Source organism: Cynara cardunculus (genome assembly GCF_001531365.2).
Source record: "Cynara cardunculus var. scolymus isolate 2C chromosome LG 13, CcrdV1, whole genome shotgun sequence".
In the NCBI taxonomy this organism is placed as follows: domain Eukaryota; kingdom Viridiplantae; phylum Streptophyta; class Magnoliopsida; order Asterales; family Asteraceae; genus Cynara; species Cynara cardunculus.
In genome coordinates, this window is record NC_037540.1 from 36,058,771 (window position 1) to 36,072,090 (window position 13,320).

At 33.4% G+C, this 13,320-nt stretch overlaps 1 protein-coding gene across 2 annotated transcripts; it reads right to left on the reverse strand.

The window, feature by feature from the left end:
* Positions 1 to 969: 969 nt before the first annotated feature.
* Positions 970 to 4,668, reverse strand: LOC112524531 (tyrosine aminotransferase-like). 2 transcript variants are annotated; one of them, XM_025134384.1, is made up of 7 exons: positions 4,368 to 4,668; positions 2,998 to 3,337; positions 2,644 to 2,862; positions 2,497 to 2,556; positions 2,187 to 2,342; positions 1,985 to 2,078; positions 970 to 1,383 (listed from the first exon to the last, which is right to left on the reverse strand). In XM_025134384.1, exons 1-7 carry the CDS (start codon positions 4,643 to 4,645, stop codon positions 1,265 to 1,267), a joined length of 1,266 nt encoding a protein of 421 aa, XP_024990152.1. In that variant the 5' UTR covers positions 4,646 to 4,668; the 3' UTR covers positions 970 to 1,264. The 2 variants fall into 2 exon arrangements, with proteins under 2 accessions (XP_024990152.1, XP_024990154.1); XM_025134386.1 differs by lacking the exon at positions 2,644 to 2,862.
* Between the last annotated feature and the right edge of the window lie 8,652 nt (positions 4,669 to 13,320).

Genomic DNA, 13,320 nt, shown 5'->3' on the forward strand with positions numbered 1-13,320 from the left:
GAAGATTTTCAATCTTCGGTCTATGAAGATCTTCCTTCAATCGGCTTGTAGCTTCAAAATATTTTCAATATACATTTCAGCTACTTCGGAATCTTGGTGTGTATATTAGACAGTTGATCCACAACACTGCATCGGTGACCTTCTGTCTTCACATCAGCTAGTCTTCGATTTTGCCAATGGCTTTAAGTATGTACCAAGACACCAACTTACAAAGAACCAATAACTACTAAGTGTTGCTAAGGTAGAGGAACAGATCAGTGGGTCATCACCAAATCAATAGGTGACCCAACAATTGTTTCATCAACAGCTTGTTGAATGAAGAACAGGGCATTGGCATCTTTGTTTAGGATCTCCTTGTTTGCTGCTTCTTCTGATCCTTCAGTAATGCCCTAATCAACTAAATCCCACAGATCTTAGGATTTAAACAACGTTTTCATTTTGATACTCCAAAGTTTATAGGAGTCACCTTTGAAAACCGAAATATGAGGTTGGGATGCATTAATAGTAGAGCTTCCTAAGGCCATGGGTTTCTTTTAAAGTTCTTGCTGCAAAAAGAAGTATTAATAATCGAAGCCTAGATTGCAACTTGGCTCTGATACCAAGAATGTTAGAAATTGATAGAGCAAGAAAGTATTTGGTGGTGCGAAAAGATTATCTTTATTGAAAGAGTAAGAGCCTTTTTATAGGCTTCACAGAGAACAACTAACTTGGCTACAAATCAGGAAATAAATCTGCAACTAACGACTAGAAAGCAAAAAATAAAAATAAAAAACTAAATCAACCATGATATTCCTTTACTTCAGCAACAAACTTTGAATTATTCAACTCTCAATAACGGGGCAGGTCGAGGACCACGTTACCATATCCCGTCCCCATCCTTTATTTTTAACTTTTGGAGATCTTTGGTTTCAATGAGACAGGTCTCATTCTCATGCCTATATAGATTTTCAAAGTGAAATGGTAGAGATAATAAATGTTATTGTCTTTGTATGGAATTCTAAGCAGCAACAAAAAGGTTGGATTTCAACGGGAGTAATTAAATGTTCGACTAAAACCCAATGAAACATGGTGTAGGACATACAAATATACGATCTTGGATCACCAAATATAAGGCACCATGATCTTCGTGGGACTTTATTCAAGAGATATTATACATTTTTATATGAAGCATATGCATACGATCCAACGAGCAGTTGACGATCCAACAAGCGGATTCCTTTTTCGGGATCATGAGACGTGATCCAATGAGCGTTTGACGCTTAATTTATGCTTTCTTGGAGTGCCTTTCGCAAAAGGCTTTAAGCCTCTTGATACCATCCTGAAGATACGAGGGCTCGATAGCATATGTTATTCGTATCCAGTTCTTGAGTCCTACAACTACACCTGAAGGAGAAAGCAGAAAAATTTAAGGATGACCTTTTAAGGTCAAACAAACTAATTTCAACTTCAAATTAAAAAATTCTTAAGATTTCGATAAAATCATGATACTGGCAGTAAACTATATAACGCATCCCGTAGATGAAAATATCCTCGGGTCCATAGCATAGCAAAATGACGAATAAAAATCATTTGCCCCCAAACTTCATATCCATCAATCGTTTTAAGACATCATGACATATTGAAAACGGAGAATAAAAAGATAATTAAATAAAGTAACTTTGTCTTCGAATGATTAATGGGACGTGGATTTTGAGGACAAGTGATTTTTATTCCAAAATTTCATATACGATTATACATTAATGATATTGAAAAGTGGTATGTTTGACCTTCAAAATCAAAGCATGCCTTGTCTTTTTCTTATATAAATAAATGGAATAAACCAAACCAAGCACACCTAATTTGTTCCACTCGAAAGTAGGGTCGGGAAGATGAAATGTATGCAGGTCTGTCCTCTACTCCAAATAGTACTACTTACAAATATAAATGGAATATAAACTACTAAAGCATCATCCAAGAAAGAGATTGAACTAACATTAAATCTTACCTGGTAGGATTATTAGCGATTCTTCTTTAACAAGCTTGACGCAGAATTCCAAATCATCCTCAATGTCCTCAAAGGCCGATAAGTCTAATTTGACCTTTCAAATATAAATCACAAGTAAGACAAGTCTTGCATTTCACAACTCAAAGACATGATACTATAACATAGAATATATGAAATCTTTGAATATAGTCTATGTACTTACCATAACAAACATTGATCCAGCAGGCTTGCTCGGGCAAATTATACCAGGGATGTCTTTGATGCCTTCATAACAAGTATTTGCATCTTCTTTTATTAAATTTACAATTTTTGCAAAGAAATCGTCTTGTGTTTTCCCAAGGATATCTGAAACCGCTCCCTGCATGTAAACAAAGTCGAGATCAAACAAAAGGGGGAGTATGCAATATCAAGTCCAATGGTGGATGCATTCCAAAAGGATGTGTAGAGAATTTTGGGTCAAAAATAATTTATCAGAGATATAATTAAGACAGTATGACGTATTAGTAAGAAACCTGAATAAATGTTGGAGGGTCACAGGATATATTGAGATATCCTGTAATGCATTCAATAATCTGAAAAGAAAATTAAAATTAGCATGATGAATATATATGAGTTTGCTCAAGCCGCATGTGTATCCATGTAAATGTGAGAAAGAGTACCCCATGTTCCTTAAGTATGCCATTAGGATCATTAATGACAAGCCATCCAAGCCGCCAACCAGGAACAATCCATCTTTTTGAAATAGAACCCAGTGTAACGACAGGGGTAAATGATCCAAAGACTCCCATCGGAACAAAAGGATTTTTCCCAAAAGTAATATGGTCATAAACTTCATCAGAAATCACTAATATCCCAAGCTTTTTGGCAGTCTCAGCAACCTAACAAAGAAAACACATTTTTATACTGATCATAATCATAGATTCATAACTCCTGATGATCTAATCACAATACAACCAAATGGATTCTTTCATGACCAATTAAAAAAGAAAAACAACAAAAACATGTGTGTATACCTTCTGTAGATGTTGATATGTGAAAACATTCCCACAAGGATTTCCAGGGTTAATTATGACCATGGCTACTGTGTTTTCATCTGCAAGAGCTTCAACTGCATCAAGATCAACCTCCCAGTCTTTATCTGGAAGAAGATCAAAGTGACGGGCTTCCAAATGGCATGATTGAGCAACGGCTTCATAATATGGAAACCCTGGTCTTGGGAGTAAAATGTTTGCTTTGGAATTCGCAAGCACCGTTATTATGGTTTGAATCGCTTGTATGCAACCTACTGTCAAGAATACATCATCTGGTGATAACTTATTTGGAAGACGTTGTGAAAGGTACTCTGCTACTGCCCTAATACAAGAAAGATATTAAAGTTATACATTTTCAGAAAGATATTTTAACTCTAGAAAAAGGTCTGTACTAAGAAAGATTCCTATGAAAATTGACAGTAGGAATCAGATCTTACCCAGCCATCCAAAAACCAGAGACAAAAAGAACACATTGAGATGTAAAAAGCATATTGTTTCACTTAATATGCTTTCTGCTACATGTAATGGTTTTGTTATATAGACCTCTCTCTCTCTCTCTCTTTCTCTCTTTATATATATATATATATATATATATATATATATATATATATATATATATATATATATATATAAATCTGGTCAAATCTTAAATTGAAAATGTAAAAAGTAAGACCCCACTGGCACTGAAAATTAACAATAAGTAACTTCCATGGAAGAAATGAAAATGAAACTAAGAAAGTCCCCAATGGCACTGAATCTTCATTCAAAAACTATACGAATTACTTCATGTGAATCTACGTCTTTGTGGTACTTTAAACTTCAATAACGAGCCCAGAAAAGAGATAGAAGACCTCATGGACTCTGATTTTGCAATCAGTAAACTATATAAGGAAAAAGCAAAAAACCACAAAATAATTGCATATTGCAATATACAACAAATGCAGTACTCTTTTCAATGCCGAAACAAGTGCAGCGATTTCAATTTTCAGATTTCCGGATAAAGGTTCACTCTGGAACTCCAATGCTCGGCGGTACTGATGGCAATTAGTTCAATTCCATAGGGATTCCTCTATTATGTAGTTAAACGCTTCGATTAGTAATTGTTTCGGGGTCATCTGTTGCACCAATTTGAAGATTAAGGTAATTGGAAGTCGAAATCAGAAAACCCAAGCAGTAACCGATCAGCATTGACGTCACAAATTACATACATTACTGGCAAAGATAAAGCAAAATTTTAACGATATAAATGTGCGATTGACAACACACACAATTTCTTATATCTCAAAAAGCAGAAACAGACAAATGGAAGCTTTGATTACGTGTACGATAAGGATAAGAGTAAGAGGAAGTACCTTCTAGCAGGAAGAACACCGACCGTAGGTGAATAACCATTGAACTTGGCAGAACGTACGGCATCGACGATGGCATCTTCTGCAATCTGAGTAGTACGAAAGCAGGGGAAAGCAGAAGGATCGCCATGGCCGAGAGGGATGACGTGTCTGACATCAGATTGATTGAGATTGGAAATGAGCATCTCGAGGACGCCTCTAATGGTGATCTCCGATGCCGTATTCAGCTCTGGATTCGGCTGAAATCCCCATTTCTTCTTCAACGTTGACCCGTTCTCCATCCCTCTCCACTCGATGAATGTTGGCGAGAGTGAGTGAGTGGTGATTCTGTACTAATGAAAAGAAACGAATCTTGGTTATTTACAAAACGAACCCTGAAGTTTGTATTTTAGAACCATTTTAACCCCTGAATTAGTTACGTCTCATTTTAGAAATGAATCACTTCTCATTTAATACGGAATCTACAAGTAAGCAATCTCTTTCCATTAATATTTAAACATATTATATTGTTTTTTAATCAAATATAATATTCTCAGTATATTTTTATTTTACTTCTGATTATATTAATTTTCAATAGTAACATATATTATTTTCACTAACCATGATTAATTCTAAATAATATTATTTTATTTTTTATTTTGTTGATATTATTGTTTGTCTATCAGAAAAAAGAGTTACATTATGACAAACATTTTAAAAAAATAAACATGTATTTAAATATGATAATTGATTTTTTTTAAATAAACTAAGGGGCCGTTTACTAAACGTTTACCCAATAAGTACTTACCAGGTAATTTTCCTTACTGGTTGGACATGGCAAGGGCCAAGAATCTTACCCGACAAGAACGATAATAATGATGGAGAGTATTACCAAGTAAGTGAGGGTGACGACTCTTACCCGGGTAAGCGCTTGTCAGGTAAATTGTCGCATGGGATATGTTTTGATCCACTGCAATTTTATCCAAATAAATAAATTATAGTGTTGACTCCTAACAATAAACACTTACCGAATAAGTATTTAGGTAAAGAGCCCCAAACTAAAACCTTAGTACAAATACAAAATAAAGTAGGTACTTCTCTTGATGAAGATGTTGAAAGGGAAATTGATTTTGGAAGGATTCATGTTATCAATAGTTCAAAATCAATGTTTTTATAAAATTTTATATAAAATAGGGCAAAATGCGCAAAATAGCACCTACTTTTACAAATTTCTTTATTATAGCATTTTACTTTCAATTTTTCTTATTACAGCAATGTACTTTCAAAATATTTTTTATTAGGGCATTGTACTTTCAAAATTTTACCCATTATAGCATTGGGTAACCTGTTACCTTTTATTTACCCATTATACCAGGTTTCTTTGCCACCTCATCGTCCACGTAGGCTGTCCACTTGTACGATAGTGCTGACATGGCATTTTTTATTACAAAATTGTACTTTCAAAATTACTTTATTATAAGATCACCAATTTCTATTACAACATTATACTTTTAATTTTAATATTTTTGTCATTTAAACATTGTAAATTTAATGGCAAAATGCGCAAAAAATATAATATCATAAATTAAACATGTTTATAAAAGATCACTATTTCACGAATAAAAATATCCAAAAAAAATCATTCATTCATCGAGTTCATCGTAAATTTCATGGCTTACTTTGTATTACCAAAACCTAAACATGTAGACATCTTTTCAACAAAAAAAACCTCATATTTACATTCGTCTAACAATGTTATTTAATCAAGTGGAACCGCCTTGTCACAACTACTACCTTCTCCATCTTTCTCAACGGTATTTTTCCGTAAGTTGTTCAAGATTATCCTTTCACTTGGCCTCCTTTTTTTTGGGATGAGCTTTGCTCGTGATTCCACTTTAGATGGTTCCTGTACAAATTAGTGAAGAAATTAGTATGCAATTGATATATAAAATTAGTATGAAACTCGAAGATTTTACATTACCTTTCTAACATCCCTTTGTGAACCCGTTCCGCCTCGTGCACCCCTTTTACTGCTTTGTCCATGTAAATATCCCATCTTTAGTTAATTGTTTGTGTGTTAAAAGATCGCAATTGGCTGTTTCTAATCTTCTATGGCGTCAGTTTGGTAAGTTCATAACTCTTTGCATCAATATAAGATTTAACACAATCTCTTTAACTTTTAATTGTGTAATTAGGGGCCATTTACCAAACACTTACCCGGTAAGTGCTTACCTGTAAAATTTAATACTATTATTTACTTAACGGGTAAGATTTTAGTCCACTAAAACGACATCATATGCAATAATTTACCCGGTAAGCGCTTACCATGGTAAGAGTCGTCGCCCTCACTTACCAGGTAAGACTTTTGAACCTTGTCTCGTTCTTACCAGGTAAGATTATTGGTCTTTACCATATTCATGCAGTGAGGTAATGTTACTTGTTAAGCGCTTACCCGGGTAAGCGTTTGGTAAACGGCCCTTAGTGTGTGCTCAATATTTCCAACTTATATATTGTACACACGATAATCTTGGTAACGAAGAGAATGAGTAAGAGTAATCTGTCGAGTTGCATTAATATTCTACTTCTACCATAAAAGTCATGCGCACACAAGATGAGCAGATTACATGCAATGTTCTACCAGAAAAGCCATTTAGGTATCATAATATTTCTTTGATTGTCTCTGTTTATTTTGGATTACTTTGGGTCTCCACACTTTGGCATGCAGGATGGAAGTTTCCTATTATAAGTTATGAACTTATGATGGCAAAAGCTTTTTTTATGTTTGACATAGTTAGCAAAGGAAATGGCCCTTTTTTGCTCTGAAACTATTGGTAAACTTGAAACAGTTTTATGCAAACTTGCTTGTTACATTAGTATGACAACCTTGAATGTTGCAATGAATTATATTCGGGTGAATTCCATCTAAGAAGCTAGAAACAGAACATGAATTCGTTGATTGATTAGTGTTTGTTCTTTTAGTTTCTAGTGGTATTTATTCGAGTCACCGATCAGTGAGCATGATCAATTGGCTCTTTATTCAACTCCATATACACAGGCTGCAGTGTGAAAATGAAGAAAAATACCACATGGAATTGGTTATTAAGCAGTCCACACAATATTCAGTGCCAGATTTTGTGCTCATATGACAGTTGAAGTACACATAACTGCTTTCAATAAGCTTGTGCATTTTATTAATGAAAATACAACAGGTTCTTGATGGTAACAATCTTAAATCAAATATTATTACTTGGGGACTGGCCGATCTTTTCTTCTAGTGGGTTTTTAGAGATGTCAAGAAGTTGATTTCACTTTATCATGGTTTAGCCCGTTTAAAGTTTAACGTTATTTCGTTTTAAATATATATTTCTTGATACTGTGTGGTCCATGATATTAAGGAAAAGTAACTAAAGGAACCTGCACGATTGTTTTTTGTATGTGCAGGTATTAGATGCAAATCCTATTCAATGGATGTCCTTTTACTAGATATTAGAAGCAATGGATGAATGCATCAGTCTAAGATAAGATAAGAAAGCTACTTTTATAGTATTGGAGCAACATTCATAGTACATGCACCATAATCAAACCTAAGATAAGAAATCCCATAGATAGATAGATAGTCATGGCTTCTATTAGTAACCAATACTAAAACAAAAAATGTACATATACATTGTTGTAAAACATATTAAACTTACCTGTTGGAACAGGATGCACGATGAGGAAGTCGATGAGATTGAGTCGATTAGGGTTTAGATTTGATTGAAAGAAGATGGTGAGGGTCGATTAGGTCAAAAGGAACACGATGTGTGCGATTGAGGGATTGAGGGACTGTGGGTGAATGAACAGTCATCAGGAAGAAGAAGAGAAGGAACAGTCTAAACAATGAGAGGGATTGACGTTTTTCATTTTCAAAAAATTGCTTTTAAATTAATTTTTTTTTTTAAATGACACGTAGGATATCCATGTGTAATATGTTATCCTACATGGTTTTCATGTCATTTTAAATTTGACACGTCAACAAAGAAAAACATGTTCAAGAGGTAACAGGTTACCCAATGCTATAATGGGTAAATTTTTGAAAGTACAATGCTCTAATAAAAAATATTTTGAAAGTGTATTGCTGTAATAAGAAAAACTGAAAGTAGAATGCTGTTATAAGAAAAACTGAAAATAGAATGCTATAATAAGAAAATTTGTAAAAGTAGGTTGCTATTTTGTGCATTTTGCCCTGTAAAATAATACTGATTTTGGAAGGATTTGTGTTTCCAATTAATATTTTGATTACCAAAGAAGAAGTAGAATATTGACTCGAATTAAATTATCAATAAATCATACATGGTATTTGTACTATCTTATTAATCAAAGTTTGAAAAATAAGTCTTAATGCATTGAGTAATGCTTATTAATGCATAAAGTCTTAACTATCTTAAAAACAACTTATAAAGCATATAGTACTCCTCTTTTTTGCATAATTTAAAAATGTCCTACGTACAACCTGAGAAACGAAATTTATACCTTCCCAATACCAAATCCAAACTGAAGGTTAATCTTTCCCGGGTTGGCCGCTCTTGTCATAACCTCATCCAAGCCACCAAGGTGATGATTCAAAACCTCCCAGGATAGACGATTCAAACTCCCATTGTGACTAACTATTCACGATTCAAAACCATATGATTTATATGGTTAGGGTTTCATCTTCATGATTCGATTCCACTAGACGGTTAGGGTCTCATCTTCATGATTCGATTCCACTCAAGCTCCTCTTAGGGTTTCATCTCACGATTCGATTCCACTCTGGCTCCTCTCATGCAGTTAGGGTTCTCTTCCACTCTCATATGATTAGGGTTCGTTCTTATGTGTTTTCCATTTGGATTTATCATCGTTCAATTTCATTTATTTACCTGTTTGTCTTGAAATTTCTCCATCTCACTTGCCTGAATAGTTTTTGTTGCGGTCATTGATCCATTTTGTATGATCAAATAGAGATCTCTATTCTCCATCCCAGGTAAGGTTTTACTGATTTCTTACATTCTCAATCTTTTGAACATTTTTCCATCTCGAGTTTGATCATCTTCCTCATTTGATCCCATCTTTTCATTTGATTCTGTGAAATTGACACTTTGATCTGATCTTCCGATTCTTTTAGCCAATCATCTGTTGTAATTTTTTAGTTTGTCTATGTATCTGTTTATTTCTACCAAAATGGGAAAGTGTTCATTTTCTTTTGTAGTAGTTCTATTAGTCTGTTGCTTGAGGTGGTATTTTAAAGACTTGAACAAAGAAAATACTCCATGACAGGAAAAAATACAGCAAATGAAGTTTTTGGAGGTTTTATCACTATAAATATTATTTTAAAACCTTAAAAGAAACCTCGAAAGAACCTCCATTGTGGATACAGTTACGTAGGATCTTTAATGATGTTACAACCATCACATGTTCTTTTACGGAATCTCTACCCATTTTATTTTGTATCTCTGTATTTTTTCCATTATTCTTTCTTCATTTCTTATATTTTCAAATTATTTATTTCAGAAACAAAAATGGGGTCTAACCACTCTAATTTTAAATGGGTATAAAGAAAACAACCAAAACTAAGTTAATAATTTAAGCCGAATTTTCTTTCAAAAGACGGCGTTTATAAAGAAAACAACCAAAAACAACCAAGTTCAACAGAACAAAACTAAACAAAAGAGAAGTCAAGATTCAAGAACCATCTAGAAGGAGAGAGGCCACAAATCGAACCCAAGCAAAATCCCACACGGGACCCCCAACAAAACGAAAGAGACAAACGACAAATCCAACTGAGACCAACTAACACGGGAAAAAACAAAGAGGTTACAGTACCACAACGCCCAAAATCCAGAGAAAGCTTTGACGCGATGAGACAACCAACGAAAAGAGGCAAGTTGGATATCGATCAACAAGTCTTCTACGCCACGAGAACTATCGAACAAGAGTTTGTTTCGAAAGCTTCAAATCAGTAAAAATTTATATCTAATTTTGGTTTTGTACTTGTTTTATGTTTATAAGATTATGTGATCCTAAAAATCCATGACCAAATAACAAAAAATCATAGGTATTATTATATTAAATATTGTAAAAACAACTTGACAACTGTTATGATAAATGTAATAAGTCGCTTTCAAAATATGAAAACTTGTAGAAAACTATTGTAGAATGTAATTGCTTCTATTGTTAAGGATATTATATATTTTTATTTAATTTTATATCGTGTTAATTAAGTGTGTTCTCTCCACTACGAAAAGTTTTGGATCTGCCACTAATATTGGCAATTGGCCATGCTTTGTTCCTCCGTCGTGGTATAAAAAGTTATAGTATCATAAAAAGCGGCATTGTATCAATTTGTCATCTGTTACCATATATATTTTGAAACTACAATAAAGACATAATTTTCTCTTAGTAAAGTTGGTTTACATAGTTTTTCTTCCACCCGAGACCTTAGTTTGAATCTCGTTAGAACCGTTTTCTTAGTTTTTAACTTTTAAGTAATATTTATTATGATTCTGAAGAAGAAAAAATTGTAGAAAAACTTGAAGAAGACCTCATAAATGAAAAGCAATGAGCTAACTAATAGACCAGTAACGATTTTGTGAAAAACATTTCTATATTTATTTCTTATAGTCCACCCACGACCCATCACCGCCACAACGACTACCCACCACCTATGCACCGCTACCGTCATTACCCGCCACTCCCACCGCCACCTATAACCACCACCTACCACTATCTATCACCCACCACCTCATCAAGCACCTTCAACCCCTACCCCCTCCACCTCATCCCAACTACCCACACCGCCACCACCTGCCACTACCTACAACCAACCAGGGGTGGATTTTGGGTTCCAGTGGGTACCCGTACAACCACAAATTTTGTTAGATATGGTGTAATTTTGTTCTAAGGTTCTGTTTGGTTGTGTGCTATGGTGCAACCACAAAAATATCCTCTTGCATCCGCCTCTGCAATCAACTCTTCTCGCGTAGGAGGACGATCTCCCTAGTGTTGCTTGTGTAGCTTTTCTACTCCTTGTGTTAGGAAGCAAAGCAAGCGAGCGGATGCAAGCCCATCCTGTCCACTACCATCATCCAAAACCTTGTTGTCATCCCATTCACCACCACAACCACGGAACCATCATCTATCACCATTCAGGGATGGACCCTGTAATTTTTCAAGCGGTTGCACCGTTTCACTATAAGAAACAAATATAGGGATATTTTTCATAAAATCACCATCGATCTGTTGGTTAGTGCATTGCTTTTCACGTTTGAGGTCCTATGTTCAAATCTATTATTGCAAAAAGAAAATCATAAATATAATAAATCTGACATCAAAAGCTAAAAACTAAGAAAATGATACTAACGAGATCAAACTCGAGTCTGGGATGGAAGAAAAGTTTTGCAAACCAACTCTACCAAAAAAAATTTGTGTTGTTATTTTTGTTTCAAAATATATATGGTAACATACATGAAATTGTTATGAGATTTTTCATGACATTATAATTATTTACATTATGATTATGATTATGATTATGATTATGATTATGATGGAGGAATACCACCACAAAAACTCCAGTCCGTCACTGTCACCATCCTTTGACTTTGACTTTGACCTACAACCACCAACCATCCCATTGAAGGTTTGGTATTTCCTGTGAATGTGTAGTATTTGAGTAAAGGTTTGGTACTTATTGAAGTTTTGTATTTAATGTCAATATTTGAAATTTCGAGTGAAAGTGTGGTATTCATGCGAAGATTTAGTATTTTTGTAAGGTTTTGGTATTTCCTTTATATATATATATATATATATATATATATATATATATATATATGAGCGATCAAATGCAAATCACTTATATTTGTACAAATCCTACAAATCACTCTTATCTGTCGATTTCATTGTTTAATCTTATGAGAAAAAAAATCATCAAATTGTTTAATCTTATGAAAATGTTTCATATAATATTTTTTTGATGAAGTTGTTTCATATATGGTTATGAAATTGTTTCATATTATACTTATGAAGTATTATTGAAACCGTTTCATGTATTTCTCTAAAATTAATATAATGAAGATGATAATTTACATGATTAACACCCTCCATAATAAAAATGATTAATCAACCTCTCATAATTACAAAAAAAATGAACAAAATGAAAATTTATGATTGGTTGAATGAGGTTTGTACGGTTTGTATAAATAACGTGGTTTGCAAAGTAAAACTCTTCTCTCTCTCTCTCTCTCTCTCTCTATATATATATATATATATATATATAAAGAGAGAGAAAGAGGTAGGATCATTTGTTAAACAAGAATATAATGTTAACCTTGTGAACTTATTGAACCAATAAAATTCAGTTTTTAATAGATGTTATTTCAAATATTTGATTTAATGATGAAAGGTAAATACGTATTTTTTATGTGTAAGTTACTTTTATAATATTTAATGAGATGTTATAATTTTTTATGCTAGTTACTCTTAGGTCTTGTTTGGTTTGGAGGATTGGAAAATTGAATTTCATTATAAATTTCCAATCTCATGTTTGGTTTGAAGAATTTAGTGGATTTGAAAAAAACTTTGGATTTTGATTTTCATTATCAAGGGATCTCGTATGATTGTATAATAATGTTTTAAAAAATGTTAAAACATTTATTTTGTAATAATCAATTAATAAAAATGTAATTTAAATAATTATTTATAATTTGTTTTTATAAATTATTTGTAGAGAATGAAATCCAATTCCATTTTGAATCCTACAACCAAACACATCAAAATTCCAAATTCTTCCAAATCCAAATCTCTCAGATCCCAAATCTCTTTACGAAATCCAAATCCCTGAAAACCTTTCCATCAAACCAAACACCTCCTTATGGTATTTTATGAGATGTTACAAATTATTACTTGCATGTTTTTAAGGATCATAATCATATCATCATAATTCAAGATTCTAGAATAATTATGT